This window comes from Nerophis lumbriciformis, linkage group LG04, assembly GCF_033978685.3.
Source record: "Nerophis lumbriciformis linkage group LG04, RoL_Nlum_v2.1, whole genome shotgun sequence".
Classification (NCBI taxonomy): domain Eukaryota; kingdom Metazoa; phylum Chordata; class Actinopteri; order Syngnathiformes; family Syngnathidae; genus Nerophis; species Nerophis lumbriciformis.
In genome coordinates this window covers 57782273-57807116 of record NC_084551.2, presented here as the reverse complement: position 1 = coordinate 57807116, position 24844 = coordinate 57782273, and the positions used below count along the sequence as shown (strand labels likewise).

Sequence of the window (24844 nt, the reverse complement as noted above, 5' to 3'; positions counted from 1 at the left end):
TAAAGAGAACATATTTATTTTGGCGGCGAGGCTCATCTATGAGGCTTGTGTACGCACCAACCAGGAGGGACAGGTTTTGGATGAAAACCCAAGACAGACTGTTGTATAGACCAGGATGGTCCACCATAGACTCGGTGCCTCACCTCTGCTCTGACATCAATATGATTCCACTCAAAGAGAAAATAACTTTAAAACAGACTGTAAAATGTACAAATTCATGTGCGTTACGTGATTTTTTTCATTATGATGAATCATTTCTATATCCTCCAATATTTGAATGGAAGACTCCCAAACTTGGAACGTTCATGATTCCAAAGAAGTCCGATCCCGGTTTGGGAGACGAACCAACCTGAGATGTATTGGCTGGTCTGAAGGTAGATTGAAGCTCCTCAGTAAAAAGATGACTTAAAAGAGCCCTGGGAAGAAGTGCTGGAGAAGCAGGACTATCCCCACCACCAGCAGGCCACAGATGAACAAGACCAGCCAGATGGGATATGTTCCTGAAACAGCAAAAGAGGAACCTAAGGAGTCTAGCAGGAGGGAGGAGCGTGGATGGTGACCATGGACTTACTGGGGTTAGGAACAGCGTGGAGTTGACAGCGACTGTCCACAGCGACGCTGAACATGGCGGTTTCAATCTTGCCTCTCATATCGCAGCCTTTCAAGGTGTCAGGAAGGAAGGCCAGGTCTGTCACAACGATGCCATGGGACTCGTGTACGTAGTATAACCTCTACGGTGACAACACATTATCGTCCTCATTATGTCCGTCCGGGCTCCACAGTGTCTTTACCTGAAGGGAGAAAGCGATGTAGATAGCCACCGATCCTGTCACAGTTCCAAGTCCAAGAAATGTTCCTGAGTCACTGCAAAGACAAGGTTTTACAAGTAGTACTAGAACTCTCCAGGTACCTCACCGTATAACACAATACATTAGAAGACACTACCTACCAAGTCCAAACTCAACCCATTTAGGCCCCGCAGGGGTCCGGGAAGGTCCCAAAAGAACCCAAGTGGTCCCGGAGATAAATGGGGTTACCAAAACGCTCCAAAAAAGGGCTTTGGACCCACCTACAGACTCTTTGGGTACATCTCAGACCTTTTGGAGCACTGGGACTTAAAGGGGTACCGTATTTTCCGCACTATTAGCCGCACCTAAAAACCACAAATTTACTCAAAAGCTGACAGTGCGGCTTTTAACCCGGTGCGCTTTATATATGGATAAATATTAAGATTCATTTTCATAAAGTTTCGGTCTCGCAACTTTGGTAAACAGCTGCCATCTTTTTTCCCGGTAGAACAGGAAGCGCTTCTTCTTCTACGCAAGCAACCACCAAGGTAAGCACCCGCCCCCATAGAACAGGAAGCGCTTCTTCTTCTACTGTAAGCAACCACCCGCCCGCGTAGAAGAAGAAAAAGCGCGCGGATATCACCGTACGTTTCATTTCCTTTGTGTGTTTACATCTGTAAAGACCACAAAATGGCTCCTACAAAGCGACAAGGATCCGGTTCATGAAAAGACGCAATCTCTCCATCCGCACACGGATTACTACCGTATTTCACAGCAACTGATATTCCTGTGAACCGCACTGTGGAACGGGAGCACGTACGGTGAATATTCGCACCACAGGGAATGAGAAGTCATCCTTCACTGTGGTTCTAGCTTGCCATGCTAATGAAACTTCCACCCATGGTGATATTCAAAAGGAAGACCTTGCCAAAAGAGACCTTTCCAGTCGGCGTCATCATAAAAGCTAACTCGAAGGGATGGATGGATGAAGAAAAGATGAGCGAGTGGTTATGGTAAGTTTAAGTTTACGCGAAGAGGCCGGGTGGCTTTTTTCACGCAGCTCTGTCCATGTTGATATATGTATGTTTGTGATTGCACATTTGCGTACATTTTGGGAGTGAACAGAGTTGTTAGAACGCTGGTTTTTAATATATTATTAAAGTTTGACTGACCTATCTGACTGTTTTTTTGACATTCCTTTAGCGCAGTTAGATGCGGCTTACAACACCGGGCGGCTTATAGGTGGACAAAGTTTTGAAATATGCCGTTCATTGAAGGCGCGGCTTTTAACCCAGGGCGCCTTATGGTGCGGAAAATATGGTAAGTACATTGGTGGGTCCTTTGGCACCTTCTTGTCTGTTGGTCGTTCCCCAAGTCCATGGACTTTTCCCAGTCGCGGGGCCCCAAACCCTCACTTATAGGGAGGGGTAAGTTAATTTTTGGGTCCTTTAGGGAGAAGATAGTCCATTTTGAGGTGCTTTAAGACCTTCAGGTCTGTTGGTCCTTCCCTAAGTTCATGGACTTTTTACAGTAGCTAGGCCCCAATCCCTCACTTAGAGGGGTAAGTCCATTTTTGGGTCCATTTTGAGGTACTTTGAGACCTTCAGGTCTGTTGGTCCTTCCCCAAGTCAGTGAAGTGTGTGAATTATATTTATATAGCGCTTTTCTCTAGTGACTCAAAGCGCTTTTACATAGTGAAAGCCAATATCTAAGTTACATTTAAAGCAATGTGGGTGGCACTGGGAGCAGGTGGGTAAAGTGTCTTGCCCAAGGACACAACAGCAGTGACTAGGATGGCGGAAGCGGGGATCGAACCTGGAATCCTCAAGTTGCTGGCACGGCCACTCTATCAATCGAGCTATGCCGCCCCAAGTCCATGGACTTTTCCCAGTAGCTAGTCCCCAATCCCTCACTCCTAGGGGTACCGGTAAGTCCATTTTTGGGTCCTTTAGGGGGAATATGGTCCATTTTGAGGTACTTTGAGCCCTTCAGGTCTGTTGGTCGTTCCCCAAGTCCATGGACTTTTCCCAGTCGCGGGGCCCCAAACCCTCACTTATAGGGAGGGGTAAGTTAATTTTTGGGTCCTTTAGGGAGAAGATAGTCCATTTTGAGGTACTTTAAGACCTTCAGGTCCGTTGGTCCTTCCCTAAGTTCATGGATTTTTTACAGTAGCTAGGCCCCAATCCCTCACTTAGAGGGGTAAGTCAATTTTTGGGTCCATTTTGAGGTACTTTAAGACCTTCAGGTCTGTTGGTCCTTCCCTAAGTTCATGGACTTTTTACAGTAGCTAGGCCCCAATCCCTCACTTAGAGGGGTAAGTCCATTTTTGGGTCCATTTTGAGGTACTTTGAGACCTTCAGGTCTGTTGGTCCTTCCCCAAGTCAGTGAAGTGTGTGAATTATATTTATATAGCGCTTTTCTCTAGTGACTCAAAGCGCTTTTACATAGTGAAAGCCAATATCTAAGTTACATTTAAAGCAGTGTGGGTGGCACTGGGAGCAGGTGGGTAAAGTGTCTTGCCCAAGGACACAACAGCAGTGACTAAGATGGCGGAAGCGGGGCTCGAACCTGGAATCCTCAAGTTGCTGGCACCGCCACTCTATCAATCGAGCTATGCCGCCCCAAGTCCATGGACTTTTCCCAGTAGCTAGTCCCCAATCCCTCACTCCTAGGGGTAAGTCCATTTTTGGGTCCTTTAGGGGGAATATGGTCCATTTTGAGGTACTTTGAGCCCTTCAGGTCTGTTGGAACCTTCCCCAAGTCCATGGACTAGGCCCCAATCCCTCACTGAAAGGGGTAAGTTCATTTTTGGGTCCCTTGAGACCTTTTTGGGGGGAAGATGGTCCATTTTGAGGTACTTTGATACCTTCAGGTCTGTTGGTCCTTCCCCAAGTCCATGGACTTTTCCCATGAGTTAGGCTTCAATCCCTTCGGAGCCACTTTCGGTAAAAAAAAAAAGTTCCCCCAGAAGTCCCAGCCTCGTTTCATAAGTGCCCCAATTTGTTCCACAAACTTTTATTTCCTCAACAGGATATGACGATGCTGTGATAGCGGCCAAAAAAACCCAAAATAAAAACCCATAGTTCTATATATTTTTCAGCACAATGGAGGCAGAGTAAAAACAGCAATAGTGCTGATACAAAGACAGTGTTTAATGAAACAGATTTCCCCATAAAAAACAATGTAAACATGAATAATTGGTTCTTGCCTGGACAAAAGTCTGTATTTTTTTTTTTTTTTAATTGCACACTATGATGACACTATGTGTATGAATACTGCTCATGTATCAATAAACCATAACAAGCGGGCAATGGCTCAATGACCTCTTTTTTTATCCAAACACGACAACAATATTTGTGGCATTTGTTGACCAGTCTGGGAATGGTAAATAAGTATTGCTTCACCTCCCAGCCACCGCTAGCGTTAGCACACACTAGCAGTGTCCTTCATCAGCTCGTGTCCCCGGTACTGCATTCTCTTTTGCTGTGATAAAAGGTCCCCTCTGGCATGTTTAAAAAAAAAAAAAAAAAAAAGTCTATAGGATGACACCACCCTCATCGGGCTCATCTCGGATGGCGATGAGTCCGCCTACAGGAGAGAGGTGGACCGGCTGGCGTCCTGGTGCATCCACAACAACCTGGAGCTGAACGCCCAGAATACAGTGGAGCCCCACCATCCCCCTTCACCCTGATGGACTCCCCCCACCCCCCGTGGACTCCTTCCGTTTCTTGGGCACCACCATCATCCAAGACCTCAAGTGGGAGCCGACCATCAGCTCCCTCATCAAGAAGGCCCAGCAGAGGATGTACTTCCTGCGGCAGCTGAGGAAACTTAAGGTGCCGACCGAGATGCTGGTACAGTTCTACTCAGCCATCATGGAGTCCATCCTCACCTCCTCCATCACCGTGTGGTTCCCCGGCGCCACAGTCCGAGACAAGCATGGACTGCAGCGCATGGTACGTGCTGCTGAGAAGGTGATTGGCTGCAAGCTCCCATCCCTCCAGGACTTGTTCTCCTCCAGGACCAGGAGGCGTGTGGGTGGGATCACAGCTGACTCTTCTCACCCCTCAGGCAGGAGACTACGGTCCATCCAGACCCACACCTCCCGCCACCTCAACACTTTTTTCCCTCGGTCATCAGGCACATGAACAATAACAGATGTGATAGCTCAGTTACAGCTCATGTTATTACCTATTCTGTGTTATATGTCTTTTATGTTGCACCATGGACAAAAAAATCCTAGTTTGTGAACCCGTTCTCAAACAAGAGCAATAAAACCTCTTGTGATTGTGACACTGGAGGACAAATGTGACACTCACTGTTGACAATGAACCTTTCCACTTACCTCAATCCTCTTTTTGTTTTTATTCAGTAAAACTTCTCTGTAGGTTTTGGATTTTTTTTTTTACTTGTTTTGTTTTTTTTAGTTTGTTTGATTTTCTGTCTGCTTGTGGTGAAGAGGAAGGCAGTCCATTGCCACCCACCATTTTAATTCTTTGCTTTTTTTAGGGGAGAAAGTGTTGTTTCTCAGTACCAGTATTATGATTTCCCTATCAAATGAATAAATAAATATTAAAAAGAAAAACAAGCCTGGTTTATCACAGTTAAAAACGAGATAAATTAGAAACCCCCTTTGCCGAAAAAATCCTTGAGGCGTCAACTTTGTCTGAGCAGCCTCGCTTTGCTGCACCGACGCCCTAAATTGTTCTTTTGTGTTGGTTCCAGCCTGCTCACTTTTGGACATCAAGTGGCCATTTGAGGCTTCTCTCAAATGATAACCTCGGAAATGCTAGCTGCTTCTCATTTAGCGACACCAGCAACAGCTTTTGCACCTGGACTGGCACTTTCTCGCCAAGATATTTAACCCCTTTGGCAAAGTGGGCAACCATATAAACATCCTTTTATAATAACAGTGGCAATTGTGGACTTGTTTCTTCCACATTTGTGAGCCAATTCATGGGCTATGTCCTATGTAAACAGGATGTGACTTCGGGGACCCGCCTCTTCAAAATGGCGTGGACAGGAAGCGATGTCATCACCCGTAGAGCTTCCAGCAGCACACAACATGAACAAATGAATGAAGCGATCATGGCTCGCACACCGAGGCATATTTGGCTGCATTTAAAGGTTCCTAGACTGAAAAGGCGGCAAATGGAGGTTCCACTGTATTGCAGTCTTCTGCTAGTCATGACTAGACATCACAACTGAATATTAGGTGAAGACTAACAAAAGGCAGCTAGTTTGACCACAAAAGTAGTTTAAGAAAGTAGCCCCATTGATTCCAAAGTAATACACCTTAAAGGGGAACATTATCACAATTTCAGAAGGGTCAAAACCATTAAAAATCAGTTCCCAGTGGCTTATTTTATTTTTCGAAGTTTTTTTCAAAATTTTACCCATCACGCAATATCCCTAAAAAAAGCTTCAAAGTGCCTGATTTTAACCATCGTTATATACACCCGTCCATTTTCCTGTGACGTCACATAGTGAAGCCAACTCAAACATGGCGGAAAGAACAGTAAGCTATAGCGACATTAGCTCGGATTCAGACTCGGATTTCAGCGGCTTAAGCGATTCAACAGATTACGCATGTATTGAAACGGATGGTTGTAGTGTGGAGGCAGGTAGCGAAAACCAAATTGAAGAAGAAACTGAAGCTATTGAGCCATATCGGTTTGAACCGTATGCAAGCGAAACCGACGAAAACGACACGACAGCCGGCGACACGGGAGAAAGCGAGGACGAATTCGGCGATCGCCTTCTAACCAACGATTGGTATGTGTTTGTTTGGCATTAAAGGAAACTAACAACTATGAACTAGGTTTACAGCATATGAAATACATTTGGCAACAACATGCACTTTGAGAGTGCAGACAGCCCAATTTTCATCAATTAATATATTCTGTAGACATACCCTCATCCGCGCTCTTTTCCTGAAAGCTGATCTGTCCAGTTTTGGACTAGATGTCAGCAGGCCAGGGAAGCTAGGGTCGATATTCTTCTCTTGATCATCTTCGGTGGCATAAGGGACGGTGTGAGCCAAGACATCCAGGGGGGTTTAGCTCGCTCGTCTGCGGGAACAAACTGCCGCCATTGCTTGCCGTGCTAGCGAGGTCCTTTGTCCCTGAATTGCTCACACACTCCGGCAGATTCAATGGGGGTCTGGCGGCAGATTTCTTTGACTTTATGGTTGGAAATGCATCTGCTTTGAGTGTCGCAGGATATCCACACATTCTTGCCATCTCTGTCGTAGCATAGCTTTCGTCGGTAAAGTGTGCGGAACAAACGTCCAATTTCTTGCCACTTTCGCATCTTTGGGCCACTGGTGCAACTTGAATCCGTCCCTGTTGGTGTTGTTACACCCTCCGACAACACACCGACGAGGCATGATGTCTCCAAGGTACGGAAAACAGTCGAAAAAACGGAAAATAAAAGAGCTGATTTGACTCGGTGTTTGAGAAAATGGCGGATTGCTTCCCGATGTGATGTCATCGCTCCGAGAGCGAATAATAGAAAGGCGTTTAATTCGCCAAAATTCACCCATTTAGAGTTCGGAAATCGGTTAAAAAAATATCTGGTCTTTTTTCTGCAACATCAAGGTATATATTGACGCTTACATAGGTCTGGTGATAATGTTCCCCTTTAAAACCAGGTATGTTCTTGCACTTTCCCCTGCCTGCATTTGACACGTACCTGATCGCCAGGCTGGAGATGACCTCGGCCCCGCAGGGAGCAGTCAGCATTGGCAGGAAGCTCTTGCCGTCCCACTTTGTCAGGTAGCAAGGTGGAGGTTTGCGCTCTCGCTTGTGGGGGATCTGAACCGTGTAAAGCCTCAGAGCATCTTTTTGGTCTTCTACCTTACCAAACCTGACAGAGACCACATGAGCGGATGAAGTGAAAGTTATGTCATGTCCACTGAACTTACCTGCAAGCCATATAGCGATAGGTCTTTTCAGCCATTTGAGGCATGGTTTCATGCCACTTAAGAGTGGTGACCAGTTGGTTGTTGCTCCACACGCTGCAAGCAAAGTCTCTGCCAACCGTCACCAGGTGCTGCGTGACAACCATCAACATATTGACTTACCAAAGAATCAATGTCTGCTGTTACGAAGATGTTATTGTGCTACCTTGTTTTCTTGGCTCACATCCAGGTCTTCTATTTCTCCTTTGTGTGCTTGGAAGTCCAGTTTTTTCTTCAGGGATGGAAACTGGAAAACAAGAAGGGTCAGGATTCAGGTGATTGGCAGCACCAAGAACTCTTGAGTTTGTGTTTACCTCCCAGACTCTGATGTGTCCGTCTGTGCCTCCAGTGAGGAGCAGGCTCAGGTCAGGACTAAATCGGACCACCTTTTGGAGTGGGTCCTGAGGGTTCTCGTCTGACTGCAGTTCAGTAATTCCCGTCACAGATATGTGTGCCGTCTCATCTTTCGTATGTGACTTATCCTCGCAGGCGGAAGCATCATCCTGAGCACCTTTGCTCTTTCTGCCGGCTCGTTGCCTGGCACTGCCTTGTGGCATGTTGTTCACTGCCAACACAAACATCAAGACTTTCTTTCAACAGACTGTTGGAATAATTGTTTGTAAGTTATCACAAAAGAAACGTTGTATTATGAATGCTGTCTTTCGAGGCCTAACAAGAGGAAGAAGGCTCGTGAAACGCCACTGTGATTTCAACACGGACAGATGGCAGGATCTGCTCAACTTCCAGAGGAACTCTCTTTGAAGTGTTAAACGAACTCTCTCTGAAGTATTTCACAAACTCTCTTCCAACTATTTGGTAACCGAGGTCAACGCTATTTACGACCCGCTGCCCTCTTGAAGTTGCTGTGGTCAGGAGACGGGAGGGGTTATCCATTGTCCTCCAACACCTGCCCCAGCTGGATCCAGGAAGAGCCCAAGCCCGAGAAATCCTCTTCTTGGTCTTCAAAGCGACCGAAAACAATGACTGTTTTACATACGTCCCATTCCTGCTGTGACATGTGTTAGTGCGTGAACATTGAACATCTGAATAAATGAGGAGACGAAAACCTTCTTCGTCAGAGCGTGGTGCAGGACTGTACAGAGAGTGCAGTGGCCATGTCTCTCCTCAATATTGAGTCCAAATTGAATTCTGTCTCTGTTTGATTCCTTGCCTTTTGTCTTGTTTAATAGATGTCCTCAGTGTTTGAACGTGACACAGACCACTCCAACAAGGGATTTAACATTCATTACATCAAACACCTAACGGTTAGCAATGTTGGCGTTAACGCACTTTTTCTGTCTTTTAACGCATTGAAACCAGAAAGGACGCGCAATTACGGAAGCCCGGTTTGGTTTTTATTTGATCAATTATCGCTTTCCGCCGGTGTTTTGTTTTGTTTATGTTTGCTGAGTCAAATTTCCATGCCCGTTTTTTGGTCGTGAATTTAGATTCTTTGAAAGTTTTATCAATGACAAATAATGCACTCGGACAACTTTATCGCGAGGGGCTGTCAAAAGAAAGACTGGACGGTAAACACTAAGGGGAGTGTAAAGTTTTAACTTCATCCTGTGCCATCTCTCCAGTAAATGACTTGTTTTAGTCTTTACTCTTTGTGACTTCACTTTTATCTCCCGCTGGATCAACATTGTTCGAGGATGGAGTCAGGCTAGCCAGACTCCTCCACCCCAAAAGCATACTTTGTAAGTCAACAAACATGTGCCCTTTGAAGTGGTAATGTACGAGGAGTGTTGAAAAGGAGTCTCTTGGAGAAATGGCTGACAAGTTAGCGAGTGACATCATCACCCTCATTGTTTACTGAAGCAGAGATGCTGACTGTGCGTTATGATCAACGTTTTATCCATAGACTTATCAGATGTCATTTTTTATAATCTATAGCAGGGGTGTCAAAAGTGTGGCCCGGAGGCCATTTGGGGCCCGCAGCTAATGTTTTAAAGGCCCACGGCACATTCTAAAAATACTATTCAAATAAACAAAAACACAACAAACGTGGAATAAAATAGCTTACAGGTGAAATGTAATTTAGAAAAAGTTGCAATGTTGACTAAAAAAACAAAGCTGTTTAAAACTGTCATTGCTCAAAACATAATATTGACTCAAAATCAATGTTTTTATGAATTATTGACCTATCCAAGGCTCCCGTTACTTCACATCAAATATTACATTTTGAAAAATACTTTTTGTGGAAGATTTTGCATATTTTGTGTGTTTGCCATAAAAAAACCATAGTTTTCTTTGACAAAAAGGGCAGAAAACAAACAAACAAAAAAACAACATCAAAAAAGTAAATAAAAAAAAACTTAGAATTGAGGGATGGATGTGAAGTTGATGTCGACTCTAGAGTTTTAAATAAATAAATAAATAATGTATGTATGCCCTGGCACACCATTGTCATCATTTCATGACCCAAGCAAACAACTTTTTACATTTTTATACTGAAATAAATACAGATACAACTTATTAAATACAAATATAGAAAAAAGTAGAGGTAAAGTTTAGATCCATGAAGGAAAGAAGAAAGTGAATGAATGTTTATAAGTGAATACATTTACATATGCATAAACATTTATTTTCTTTTGTATTATTTTTTTAACGAATGAAGTAACGTTTATGACAAAACACAATATAGAATGTGAGATATAACATTATAATGCATACATTTATCAGTTGTTTTCAAAACGCTTACAAAAAAGTGGGACCCCAAAAATTGACTGTGGGACCCCATTTTTATGACTTTATGGGGTCCCTGGAACCCCATTTTGAAAGTTCCTAGCACCAACACTGGGTTAGTATTGGTGTTGTAAGTGAAAATGATGGGAAAAGGGTGATTGATAACTGCACGTTGATAGACTCACGGACTGCCTGACACCAGCAGCGTCAGCCATTACGATTGATCGATACATCCATTTATATTACCCACATTTCAAGTATATCGATCTGTGCTTGGCAAGAGATAGGCATTGATCCAAGATTGTATTAAGGTGGAATCGATCGATATTATCGACACTAGAAAAAAAAAACATTCGATTTAAGAACTATAGACTTGACATGAAGATGAGTACTTTTAATAATGAAGATGTTCAAAACAAAAGTGGTGTTGATATACGGTGGTGGAGAAAGGTCATGAACACCACAAGACAATAGTGTTGTGACGTGTGTGTGTGTGTGTCAGTTAAAATGTACAGGTACTACACATAGAGGCCATAATAAATTGCGAACAAATTTTACCTACGCCATAAAATGTGGGCGTGGCACGGCGCTAAATATCGCTCCGATGATTCGCCACACAACGTAAATAAGTCGGCTCAACAAATTCAGATCTTGATCTTGTTTGGTAGAAATGATGATGACACCCTGAAGTGCACATGTTCATACCTACATGTAGTGGGTGGAGCCTAGCGGCGAAAATGATGCTGATGACACCCTAAAGTGCCCGATGGGTCACTACCTGTTCTTACCTACATGTAGTGGGTGGAGCCCACGAGTAACTCCCTTTCACATCTTGATCTTAATTGCTACAAATGCTGTTCTATGGACCGGTGCATTGGCTTGTGTGTCGCAATAACCCTGAGAGCTATGCTGGCAGGGGGCTTGTACCCCAAGCCAGACAGGTCAAAGGTGAGAGACCAGACAAAACCCAGTCCACTTAGCAAGCCTGGCAGGCCGAGTTCGGGGAGCACAGCACCTGAAGTGGCCTGTCTCAGCCGCCCGGTGATCAGAAGAGCACATCGCCAATGGTCACGGGGCAATAGACCGAGATAGTTGGTCACTGCGGGGAAACTCACAAACTGTCACACACTTGTGTTCAGTTGGAACCAGTAGTAGTGAGTCCAGAGGTGGAACTTTGTCTTGGGCAAGCATGCTTTCACAAAATTCTGCCCCAGCGCTCTCCGTTATGAGCATCTCTTCTTTCCATATTGGGTATTGTGGCCAAACAGCTCAATGTTTGTTTCATCTGACCACAGAACTTTCCTCCAGATGGTCTTATCTTTGTGCATGTGATGTCAGATGAGACAAAAATGGAGTCTTGGGCGCAGTTGGGTGTTCCAACAGGACAATGACCCCAATCACACATCAAAAGTGGTAAAGGAATGGCTAAATCGGGCTAGAATGAAGGTTTTAGAATGGCCTTCCCAAAGTCCTGACTTAAAGGTGTGGACAATGCTGAAGAAACAAGTCCATGTCATCAGAAAAATTCCTACTTTGTGAACCCGTTCTCAAACAATGGCAATAAAAAAAACCTATTCTGATTCTGATGTCAGAAAAGCAACACATTTAGCTGAACTGCAGCAATTTAGTGGTCAAGTGGTCAAGCAGAAGCTTGTGGATGGCTACCAAAAGCGCCTTATTGCAGGTAAACTTGCCAAGGGACATGTAAGCAAATATTAACATTGCTGTATGTATACTTTTGACCCTCACATTTTCAGTAGAGCCATAATAAATTCATAAAAGAAGCAAACTTCATGAATGTTTTTTGTGAGCAACAAGTATGTGCTCCAATCACTACATCACAAAAAAATAAGAAATAATTGTAAAGTCAAGACAGCCATGACATGATGTTCTTTACAAGTGTATGTACACTTTTGACCACCAATAAGGGTGGTTAGTCGGGACCACTGGCATCCTTCTAACAACAAGGCAGTCTGTGACAAAGACTTCCTTCTTTTTAACGCTGCATCCTGGGACTTCTTAGCCTGTTCCTAAACCTGGAAGTCTTGGCGAGGTAGAAGGTGTATTATGACTTGTGTGTTGGGTGGGCTTCAAGTGGTAGTTCAGTGACATACCTTCATTAGCAGCAAGGCTGCTCGCACCTTTCTGCGCCGAGTCAAACTTCATCAGAGCGCAGCGTCCGTCCTGGCCCGCCGCAATCACGCCGTCGCCCAAGGCCAGGTTCATGGTGGCACGTGTGTCCGTGTCGTGGGAGTGAAGCAGGCTGGCACTGTGCTGGTTCTCCCCGAGCAGCTGCACCTCCAGGAAGTGCTGAGGTACAAAGTCACAAGCCCGTTGAGCAAACGCCACCTTTGTATTTGCAAGCTCATAGACGAGCCAAACGTTTTTCCTCCAGGGTGTTTGTGAGCAGGGAAGAGTGAGGAATGTCATATAGAAGTAGTCCACATTGTCACACAAACTGTGTGTCAAAGGCTATGTCTACACTAAGCTGGATAACCCCTTAAAGGAATAATTATTTAGCCTAAGCCCCGTTTCAGCCACACTAAACCAGCGTTTAAGGGCCTCCTCTCAACATTTTTTACACGGGTAAGTGCATCGTGTACCGTATTTCTTGAATCTCCGGCTAGTATAAAAACTATTTTCTTCCATTAAAAAAACAATTTGCAAGTATAAAAAAATACTTCAATAAAAGGACTTACCTGAATAAAAACAATTTTCTGCAAAAAAAAAAAGGGGATTGGTAAATAGAGACAATTTTCTTGGTTATTATTAATAAAAACATTTTTTTCTTTCAAAAATGTATTCACAAGAATAAAAAACATTACTTTCAAATTAAAAAAACGATTCACAAGTATAAACATGTTGTCTATTAAAAGATTTGCAAGTATAAAAACAAATGTCTTCAATTAAAAAACGATTCAAAAGTAAAACATATTTTCATTGATTTGCAAGTAAAAGAAAAATTATCTTAAATGAAACAAATGATTCACAAATATGAACACTTTTTTTTCTTTAAAAAAGATTCACAAGTATAAAAACATCCATCCATTTTCACCAATTTTCTTCAAATTCAAAAAATTATTCGCAAGTATAATTTTTTTAACTTCTGTTAAAAATCTATTTGTAAATACAAAAACACATTTCTTCTACTTAAGATTGTATAAAAAATATTTAAAAAAAGATTTGCAAGTATAAAAACAATTTTTTTCAATAAACAAATCGATTCGCAAGTATAAAAAACACTTTCTGACAGTAAAAAAAACACTATTCACAAGTATATCTTCTGTAAAAAAAAAACGTTTCCCAAGTATAAAAACAATTCTTTTGTCAATGAAAAAACAACAATTTGCAAATATAAAAACAGATATACATGTTCAAAGGAACATGTACAGTATATCTGCTCTGGGTTTTCATGGCAAAAACTAACAACCTGAAACATTTTCCTCAACAAAAAATGTAAAAGTTCAATTTTTGATGCAAAAATAACTGATTGATTAGAATTCATGATCATTTTTGAGCAATTTTTGATCAGGGCGCCACTGAATGAAATAATGACTTAGAAAGTCACACTTCACTCTACCCCTGGATTATAGGTTTTTATCATGTTATGATGATATTATTTCACTGGAAAATACACAAAATATGCCACAGAAAACGTAGAATATTTAATATCAAGTAATTGGAGCCTTGAATAGTCCAATAACTCATTGGATTGATTATTATTCTATCAGCTTTGCGTTATTATAGTCAATATTGCAACTTACATTTCACCTTTTATTGCATGTCTTCATGTTGTTTATTTAATAGTATTATTTGAAAAAATCCTACTTTGCAGCGACTAAACCAATCAGTGGCCACAATAATGATTGACTATTGATATTTGTCATTCATTGAGCACTTGGAAAGTGCTAGAAAGTGTAGTCCTGTATGCGTGATGCTTACCACAGCATTCTTGATGCCAGTCTTGGAAGCTCCTCCTCCTCCTGCCAAGATCACCAGCCCAGTTTTGGGGTCCACTTTAATGGAATAGAGGGGAAAGGGGGCTCTGTACAGATCTGGAACCTTCCGTTTGCCCATTGTTGTCTTGCAAGGTCCAGTTCTTCATACACGCGCCTGGAATAAAACATAGCTGGGTGTAGGACTGGGCGATATATTGATATGCGCGATATATCGCGGGTTGGTCTCTGTGCGATATAAAAATGACTATATTGTGATATTTGAGTATGCATTCTCACGCAGTTGCTTTTAGCTGCGGGCATTAAACTACAGGCTTTACTCGCGCTTTCTTGTCTCTCCTTCTCACAGACAGACAAGCGCACCTTCTTACACACGTCACATACTGTCACATCATACGTCACATACTGTCACGTCATACGTCACATACTGTCACGTCATACGTCACATACTGTCACGTCATACGTCACATACTGTCACGTCATACGTCACATACTGTCACGTCATACGTCACATACTGTCACGTCATACGTCACATACTGTCACGTCATACGTCACATACGGTCACGTCCAGAGGTGGGTAGAGTAGCCAGAAATTGTACTCAAGTAAGAGTACTGTTACTTTAGAGATTTATTACTCAAGTAAAAGTAAGGAGTAGTCACCCAAATATTGACTTGAGTAAAAGTAAAAAGTATGTTGTGAAAACACTACTCAAGTACTGAGTAACTGATGAGTAACATACACACTCATATCATATATATATATATATATATATATATACACATACATATACATTGATATATACAGTATATAATTTACATGTATTTATTTTGCTGTTTTTGTTTACATGTTAAAGGTATACATGCATGTTTAACATATAGATTCCTTTCTTTCATGAAGAAAACTCTTTCAGCTACCTGAAAGAGTTCCGAGACTACCCTACGCTCCGATCACCCATCCTGCCCTTTGTGCTGTAACGGACTCTCTTCACGGACGCTCAATCAGCTGCATTTATCTAAGAAACCTCACTTCTGCGCTCAAACTTTAGAATAGCATTCTCCCCCAAATATACACTGGAATCTAAACTGACTGACATGCCCCCATATAAGTTGGTGTATTACCTGATTCTGATGACTTGCGTTGATTGTAATCAGACAGTAGTGATGATAACGTCCACGTTTTCAAATGGAGGAGAAAAAAAGTTCCTCCTTTCTGTCTAATACCACATGAAAGTGGTGGGTTTTTGGCATCTTATTTGTCCAGCTTCCATATTCGTTTTTATACACTTTACAATAAACATATTGGCGTCAAACTCCGTAGCTTGCTAGCTTGTTTGCGCTGGCTTTCGGAGACTCTTGTTTTGAAAGCGCAGGCGCTATGGAGCGGCACTTTTATTGTGAAGACAGGAACGTCCTCATGTGCGGTCAGTCTTTAGGCTTTTGACGGGAGGTACGGTTGAAATAAAAAAGTATATTTTTTCCTTCACACTTTTGATTGATTGATTGGAACTTTTATTATTAGATTGCACAGTACAGTACACATTCCGTACAATTGACCACTAAATGATAACACCCCAATAAGTTTTTCAACTTGTTTAAGTCAGGTCATGTGACCACCTGGCTCTGTTTGATTGGTCCAACGTCACCAGTGACTGCATCTGATTGGTGGAACGAAGTGAAACGTCACCAGTAAGGCAGGCACTTTGAAGGTCTGTCTGACAAACCAAAACAAACAAAGCGTGCATTAACAGATCGATAAAAATTAGTAGCGAGTAGCGAGCTGAATGTAGATAAAAGTAGCGGAGTAAAAGTAGCGTTCCTTCTCTATAAATATACTTAAGTAAAAGTATGTTGCATTAAAACTACTCTTAGAAGTACAATTTATCCCAAAAGTTATTCAAGTAGATGTAACGGAGTAAATGTAGCGCGTTACTACCCACCTCTGGTCACGTCATACGTCACATAATACGCCACATACTGTCACGTCATACGTCACATACTGTCACGTCATACGTCACATACCGTCACGTCATACGTCACATACCGTCACGTCATACGTCACATACCGTCACATACCGTCACGTCATACGTCACATACCGTCACGTCATACGTCACATACTGTCACGTCATACGTCACATAATGTCACGTCATACGTTACATACGTCACATACTGTCACGTCATACGTTACATACTGTCACGTCATACGTCACATAATGTCACGTCATATGTCACATACTGTCACGTCACACGTCACATACTGTCACGTCATACGTCACATACCGTCACGTCATACGTCACATACCGCCACGTCATACGTCACATACCGTCACGCCATACGTCACATACAGTCACGTCATACGTCACGTCATACACGTATACGCCATCTCCCAGCAGAGAGGTAGCAGCATGGCTAACGTTAGCTGTGATGCTAGCGGTAATACGAGAGAAAGAAGGTGCGAATCTGGTAACAAATGAAGGAATAATTAATTCCCCCCAAAAACAGCAGGGGGTCCATCGTCTGGCGGCGGTTTGGCTTCAAGTGGGAATATGTCGAACAGACAACCGTAATTTGTAAGGTGTGGGGTGAAAGCGTTGCTATAAAAAGTAGCATTACTGCTAATATGTAGCATCATTTGAAAAGTCACCTGTTAAAGCTAAAGTACCAATGATTGTCACACACACACTAGCTAGAGAATGAAGAGGGCTTACGCCGCAGTCAACATCTCCGTTCGGTGCGACACGTCCACACCATCAAAATGCCTAGGCAAACATTTCCAGATCAACACCGTATGAAAAAAATAGTGATTTTTTTAGTTGTGATTTTCTTCTCTGCATGAAAGTTTAAAAGTAGCATATATTAATGCAGTACGAAGAAGAATGTTTTAATGTAGACACATAGAATCATCATACTGCTGTGATTATATGCATCAAGTGTTCATTCAAGGCTAAGGCTAAATATCCACATATATATCCTGTATCGCGATATGGCCTTAAAATATCGCAATATTAAAAAAAGGCCATATCGCCCAGCCCTAGCTGGGTGTCATTCTTAGACATACTGTGCAGATACTAGGACTCAGGTTTGGACTTCTTGAAGGTTTCTGGTCCCGACCTGACCCCAGACTATGAACAAAGTTTCAGTGATGACTACTGTACAGTACACTATGTTTTTTTTTCTTCTTCCACCCGGGACTCAAACCTGGGTCTTCCGCATGAGAGGCGAGCGTGCTAACGGCCAAGCTAAAAGCCCGGCCGGAGTGGTCTTGAAGTTGCCAGAGAGTGAGGTTCACTAAGGAACAGTACACATTCGCTCGCCCCCCAAAACCCGACTCTCGTCCGGGTCACGGCACCACTGTAAGCTGGTTCCTGCGTCTCTGCTAACAACCGAGCTAAAAGCCAGGGTTTCCCCACGATAGCCAGCAGCAGTCTTGAAGTTGCCATGGAGTGAGGTGGACCAAGGTGCACATGGACCAGCCTCCAATACACACGTAGTAACAACTATTCATCATTTAACAACTATTTGATTATACTCAAAAAATAATTCGCAAGTATAAAAACATTTTTTTCTTTAAAAAAAAAAAACGATTCGCAGGTATAAAAACAATTTGACTTCTGTCTACTTAAAAAAAATGTGTTTAAAAAAAAATCTTCTTAAAAAAAGATTTGCAAGTATAAAAACTATTTTCTTCAATAAAAAAAACGATTCACAAGTATAAAAAGTGCTATATAAATCTAATCTATTATTATTAATCCAAAAAAAAAATTATTTAAAAAAATTGATTTGCAAGTATAAAAAACATTTGCTTCCAATTAAACGATTCACAAGTATAAAATTTTTTTCATTGATTTGCAAGTATAAGAACAATTATCTTAAATGAAACAAATGATTCACAAATATAAACACCTTTTTTTCTTTAAAAAAGATTCGTAAGTATAAAGACATCCATCCATCCATCTTCAACAATTTTCTTCAAATTAAAAAAACGATTCGCAAGTATAAAAACAATTTACTTCTGTTAAAAATCTATTTGTAAATACAAAAGCAAATTTCTTCTACTTAAGATTGTATAAAAAAAAGATTCGCAAGTATAATAAAACACTTTCTGCCAGTAAAAACACTATTCGCAAGTATAAAAACAATTATCTTCAATTAAAAAAAATGTTCCCAAGTATAAAAACAATTTCATTGTCAATGAAAAAAGAAAAACGATTTGCAAATATAAAAACAATTTTCTGCCACTAAAAAAACGATTCCCAAGTATAAAAAACATTTTCTTCAATTAAATGATTCACAAGTCTAAAAACACATTTCGTCAATAAAAAGTATACAAACTATTTTCGGCCAGTAAATAAAATTATTCACAATTATAAAAACAATTTTACTCTATTAAAAAAAATATTCACAATTATAAAAACAAAAACATAAAATTATTTAAAAGTAAAACAATTTGTTTATTCCATTAAAAAATGATTCACAATTATAAAAAAATATTTTACTCTATTAAAAAAATTATTTACAAGTATAAAAACTATTTTATTCCATTAAAAACATTTATTCAGAATTATAAAATCCTTTTTACTTTATTAAAAAACGATTCCCAGGTATAAGAACATTTTCTTCAATTAAATGATTCACGAGTCTAAAAACACATTTCTTCAATAAAAAAAAAGATTCACAAATATTCTGCCAGTAAATTTTTTTATTTATTTACAACTATAAAAAAATGTTACTCTATTAAAAAAGTATAAAAACTATTTTATTCCATTATAAAACAATTCACAATTAAAAAATGTTTTTTCAACAAAAAATCGATTCACAAGTAAAAAAAACACTTTCTGCCAGTAAAAAAAACACCATTGGCAAGTATAAAAACAATTATCTTAAATTAAAAAAATGTTTCCCAAGTATAAAAAACATGTTTTTGTCAATGAAAAAAAAGAAATTTGCAAATATAAATAACATTTTCTTCCCATTAAATGATTCACAAGTCTAAAAACACATTTCTTGTATAAAAATTATTTTCTGCCAGTAAAAAAAAAAAAGTATCACAATTACAAAAACAATTTTACTCTGTTAAAAAAATTATTCGCAAGTATAAAAACATATTCTATTAAAAAAAGATTCACTAGTATAAAAAAATGTTCTTCAATAAAAAAAATTTCCCCATGTATAAAACATTTTTTTCAATGAAAAAAGAAGACGATTTGCAAAAATAAAAAAACATTTGTTGCCAGTAAAAAACGATTCCTAAGTATAAAAAACATTTTCTTCAATTAAATGATTCACAAGTCTAAAAACTATTTTCTCCCAGTAAATACAAGTATTCACAATTATAAAAACAATTTTACTTTTTTTATTTAAAAATGATTTGCAAGTAGAAAAACTATATTCTTCCAATAAAAAAACAATGCAAGTATAAAAAAATACTTCAATAAAAGGATACAAATAATTTTCTGCCAATAAAAAGAGGATTGGTACATTTAGAAAGAGTAATATAGCAGCAGCTGTAATTCACACTACAACCTCTGAACCTTTTGATGGTGAAATCCCTAAATTCCTTGTTGAGAAATGCTGTTGTTAAACAATTTGCTCAGGCATTTGTGGACAAAGGGGTGTACCTCGCCCCATCCTTTCTTGTGAAAGACTGAGCATTTTTTGGGAAGCTGCTTTTATACCCAATCATGGCACCCACCTGTTCCCAATTTGCCTGTTCACCTGTGGGATGTTCCAAATAAGTCTTTGATGAGCATTCCTCAGTCTTTTTTTCCACTTGTGCCAGCTTTTTTTTTAAACATATACGTACGTCATTAGCCTAGCATGTCTGGCGACATGGTAGCATTAAAAACAGCTAGAGCTAACCTGAACCGTGCCATTAAGGTTGCAAAGCGTGCTCACAGTCAGAAAGTGCAGGACTTCGTCGAGAACCCAACAAACACTAGACGAATGTGGCAGAGCATACAGGTCATCACGGACTATAAAGCTGCCCTCGGTCCCTGTGACAACAGTATCAGCTTCCTAAACGACCTCAACAACTACTTTGCAAGGTTTGAGGCACTTAACACCACTCCGGCGAGAAAATGCATCCCTCGCCCTGATGAGCAGCCGCTCAACCTGGACACAGCGGATGTCCGGAAAACCCTGAGGAGAGTGAACCCCCGGAAAGCACCGGGACCTGATGACATTCCGGGCAAGGTGCTTAAGGGATGTGAAGACCAGCTGGCTGGGGTTCTCACGGACATCTTCAACATCTCGCTGACCCAAGCTGTGGTACCATCATGTTTTAAGACGGCCACAATCATCCCAGTGCCAAAAAAACCCACAATCTCCTCCCTCAATGATTACCGCCCCATTGCACTCACCCCCATCACAATGAAGTGCTTGGAGAGGCTGGTAAAAGAATATATTGTCTCCAGACTTCCCCCCACATTCCACCCATACCAGTTTGTTTATCGCCCTAACCGCTCCACAGAGGACGCCATCTCCTCTGCACTCCACCTGAACTTAGAACATCTGGAAGGAAAGGACACACACGTGCGGATGTTGTTCCTGGACTTCAGCTCAGCATTCAACACCATCATCCCACAGCACTTGGTGAGCAAACCTTGGATTCAGTACCCCCCTTTGCAACTGGCTGCTTGACTTCCTCACAGACAGATCCCAATCTGTGAGAGTGGGCAACAACACCTCCAGTGCCATCTCCCTGAGCACCGGTTCCCCCCAGGGCTGCGTCCTGAGTCCACTGCTGTTCACGTTGATGACCCATGACTGCTGCGCCAGGTCCACTACTAACCACATTGTGAAGTACACGACAGTAGTGGGCTTCATCCGTGACAACAACAACATGGACTACAGGGAGGAGGTGAAACATCTGGTTGACTGGTGCAGAACCAACAACTTGGTCCTGAATGTCAACAAGACCAAGGAGATCATCGTTGACTTCAGGAAGCACCAGTCCTGCCACGCTCCACTCTTCATCAACGGCACAGCAGTGGAGATAGCAAGCAGCACCAAGTTCCTGGGGGTGCAGATAACTGACAATATAACCTGGTCCCTACACACTGGAGCTCTTGTAAAAAGAGCTCAGCAACGCATGCACTTTTTGCGTGGGATGAAAAGAGCACAGCTCTCTCAGCACATTCTACAGAGGCACTATAGAGAGCCTGCTGACCAACAGCATCTCTGTCTGGACTGGAGCCTGCAGTGCCTCAGACTGTAAGTCTCTCCAGAGAGTGGTGAGGACGGCGGAAAAGATCATCAGGACTCCTCTTCCTCCTATCCAGGAGATGGCAAAAAGCCGCTGCCTGACCAGGGCTCAGAAAATCTGTAGACTCCTCCCACCCCCACCAAGGACTGTTTTCACTGCTGGACTCTAGAAAGAGGTTGCGCAGCCTCCGAAGCAGTACCTCCAGGTTCTGTAACAGCTTCTTCCCTCAGGCCGTAAGACTCTTGAACGCATCATAATTAAATTATCCCCTCAATTCCCCCCAAAATGGATTAACTCGCTGGAATATAAAGACAATATAACATACATCCATAAACGTGGATGCATGTGCAAAAGTGCAATATATTTATCTGTACAGTAACCTATTTATTTATTTATATGTGCACCTTATTGCTTTTTTGTCCTGCACTACCATGAGCTGATGCAACTTCTTATCTGTACTGTAAAGTTCACATTTGAATGACAATAAAAAGGAAGTCTAAGTCTAATGTATGTTTTTTTTATTTTTTAGAACAGCCACATTCCGGGGGTGGATGAGATCCGCCCGGAGTTCCTTAAGGCTCTGGATGCTGTGGGGCTGTCTTGGTTGACAAGACTCTGCAGCATCGCGTGGACATCGGGGGCGGTACCTCTGGATTGGCAGACCGGGGTGGTGGTTCCTCTCTTTAAGAAGGGGAACCGGAGGGTGTGTTCTAACTATCGTGGGATCACACTCCTCAGCCTTCCCGGTAAGGTCTATTCAGCTGTACTGGAGAGGAGGCTACGCCGGATAGTCGAACCTCGGATTCAGGAGGAACAGTGTGGTTTTCGTCCTGGTCGTGGAACTGTGGACCAGCTCTATACTCTCGGCAGGGTCCTTGAGGGTGCATGGGAGTTTGCCCAACCAGTCTACATGTGTTTTGTGGACTTGGAGAAGGCATTCGACCGTGTCCCTCGGGAAGTCCTGTGGGGAGTGCTCAGAGAGTATGGGGTATCGGACTGTCTGATTTTGGCGGTCCGCTCCCTGTATGATCAGTGTCAGAGCTTGGTCCGCATTGCCGGCAGTATGTCGGACACGCTTCCAGTGAGGGTTGGACTCCGCCAAGGCTGCCCTTTGTCACCCATTCTGTTCATAACTTTTATGGACAGAATTTCTAGGCGCAGTCAAGGCGTTGAGGGGATCTGGTTTGGTGGCTGCAGGATTAGGTCTCTGCTTTTTGCAGATGATGTGGTCCTGATGGCTTCATCTGGCCAGGATCTTCAGCTCTCGCTGGATCGGTTCGCAGCCGAGTGTGAAGCGACTGGGATGAGAATCAGCACCTCCAAGTCCGAGTCCATGGTTCTCGCCCGGAAAAGGGTGGAATGCCATCTTCGGGTTGGGGAGGAGACCCTGCCCCAAGTGGAGGAGTTCAAGTACCTCGGAGTCTTGTTCACGAGTGAGGGAAGAGTGGATCGTGAGATCGACAGGCGGATCGGTGCGGCATCTTTAGTAATGCGGACGCTGTATCGATCCGTTGTGGTGAAGAAGGAGCTGAGCCGGAAGGCAAAGCTCTCAATTTACCGGTCGATCTACGTTCCCATCCTCACCTATGGTCATGAGCTTTGGGTTATGACCGAAAGGACAAGATCACGGGTACAAGCGGCCGAAATGAGTTTCCTCCGCCGGGTGGCAGGGCTCTCCCTTAGAGATAGGGTGAGAAGCTCTGTCATCCGGGGGGAGCTCAAAGTAAAGCCGCTGCTCCTCCACATCGAGAGGAGCCAGATGAGGTGGTTCGGGCATCTGGTCAGGATGCCACCCGATCGCCTCCCTCGGGAGGTGTTTAGGGCACGTCCGACCGGTAGGAGGCCACGGGGAAGACCCAGGACACGCTGGGAAGACTATGTCTCCCGGCTGGCCTGGGAACGCCTCGGGATCCCCCGGGAGGAGCTGGACGAAGTGGCTGGGGAGAGGGAAGTCTGGGCTTCCCTGCTTAGGCTGCTGCCCCCGCGACCCGACCTCGGATAAGCGGAAGAAGATGGATGGAAGAACAGCCACATCTTTAAAACTGCTTGCTAATAACCACGCCCCCTCCGGCTGTTACAAATGTAATATATCAGAGAAACAATGATGACGTCATGAATTTGCTCAAATAATGCTGTAATATATCAGAGAAACAATGATGACGTCATGAATCTGCTCAAATAATGCTGTAATCTATCAGAGAAACAATGACGACGTCATGAATAATGCAGAGAATGATATTTTAGGTGAACGTACAGATATGATAAATGTTGGCGAGGTGACGGTGACGCACGGTAAACATATTTGATGATTTAATTTGTTTGAAATCAAATGATAAGTGTAAACATGATGGTAGATCAGTAAAGTCAATGCTAAAGGCTACATAGCGTGTTAGTATTAGCATAGTGCTTTGTATAGTCCTACCTGTGCTGGAGTGGTTGTGAGTTAAATTCCTGTCGTCACTTCATCACGTATGTCGCTGCCAATCTTATTATTTCATGATGCTTCGGACACATGAAGACTTTAGGAGGTTTTAAAAAGGAACAGATAGCGGCTTCAGGCAGCGCACAGCTACTTCCGGCATTACTTCCGGTACACGTCAGCTGCGACGGGCGACGTGATTTACGCGATGACGTCACCGAACGCTCGCGTTTATTTGGCTTTTCTTTTTTTAAAACGCAAATAAGTTTCAGTCATACATGACGAGTTGTTAAAGATACAATATTCAAATATTATAAAAAATTGAAAAGGAATTTTACCTTTGCAATCTCATGATACTATTGGCTAAGTTTTATATTCATAAATGTAAGTTTCTCAATACCCGACCTGTTTTTTGTGCCTTTAAAAAAGAATTAGAACTCTACGTTAAAACACTCTCTCCCTCTAACAAGCAAGCTGTGAAAACGATGATGCTGTGTTCCAAATTTAAGTTGTTTACTGAAATTGAGTGAGCCTATGGCTTTACACTTTGTTTGTTTTATATATATATATATATATATATATATATATATATATATATATATATATATCAGGCCCGGCCCTAACCAATCTGGCGCCCTAGGCAAGATTTTAGGTGGCGCCCCCCCACATCGGCAGTGAAGTGTATATACTCACAAGAAACCGAATAGCTTTGTCTTTGACCTTTTTTTTTACTTAAAGAAAGCAAATTAACAATCAGAATAGTTAACAAGATAAAAAAAAATATTAATAAATAAATGAATGCAAAAAATAAAAAATGAATATATAA

General features: G+C 42.0%; 1 protein-coding gene across 1 annotated transcript; it reads right to left on the bottom strand.

Annotated features, from left to right (window-relative positions):
- preb (prolactin regulatory element binding) lies at positions 1 to 24197 on the bottom strand. Its single transcript, XM_061958383.2, has 10 exons — positions 24022 to 24197; positions 14380 to 14550; positions 12552 to 12747; positions 8064 to 8314; positions 7916 to 7996; positions 7714 to 7841; positions 7482 to 7655; positions 792 to 864; positions 572 to 731; positions 1 to 500 (listed from the first exon to the last, which is right to left on the bottom strand). Exons 2-10 carry the CDS (start codon positions 14512 to 14514, stop codon positions 406 to 408), a joined length of 1293 nt encoding a protein of 430 aa, XP_061814367.1. The 5' UTR covers positions 14515 to 14550; positions 24022 to 24197; the 3' UTR covers positions 1 to 405.
- Positions 24198 to 24844: the final 647 nt, after the last annotated feature.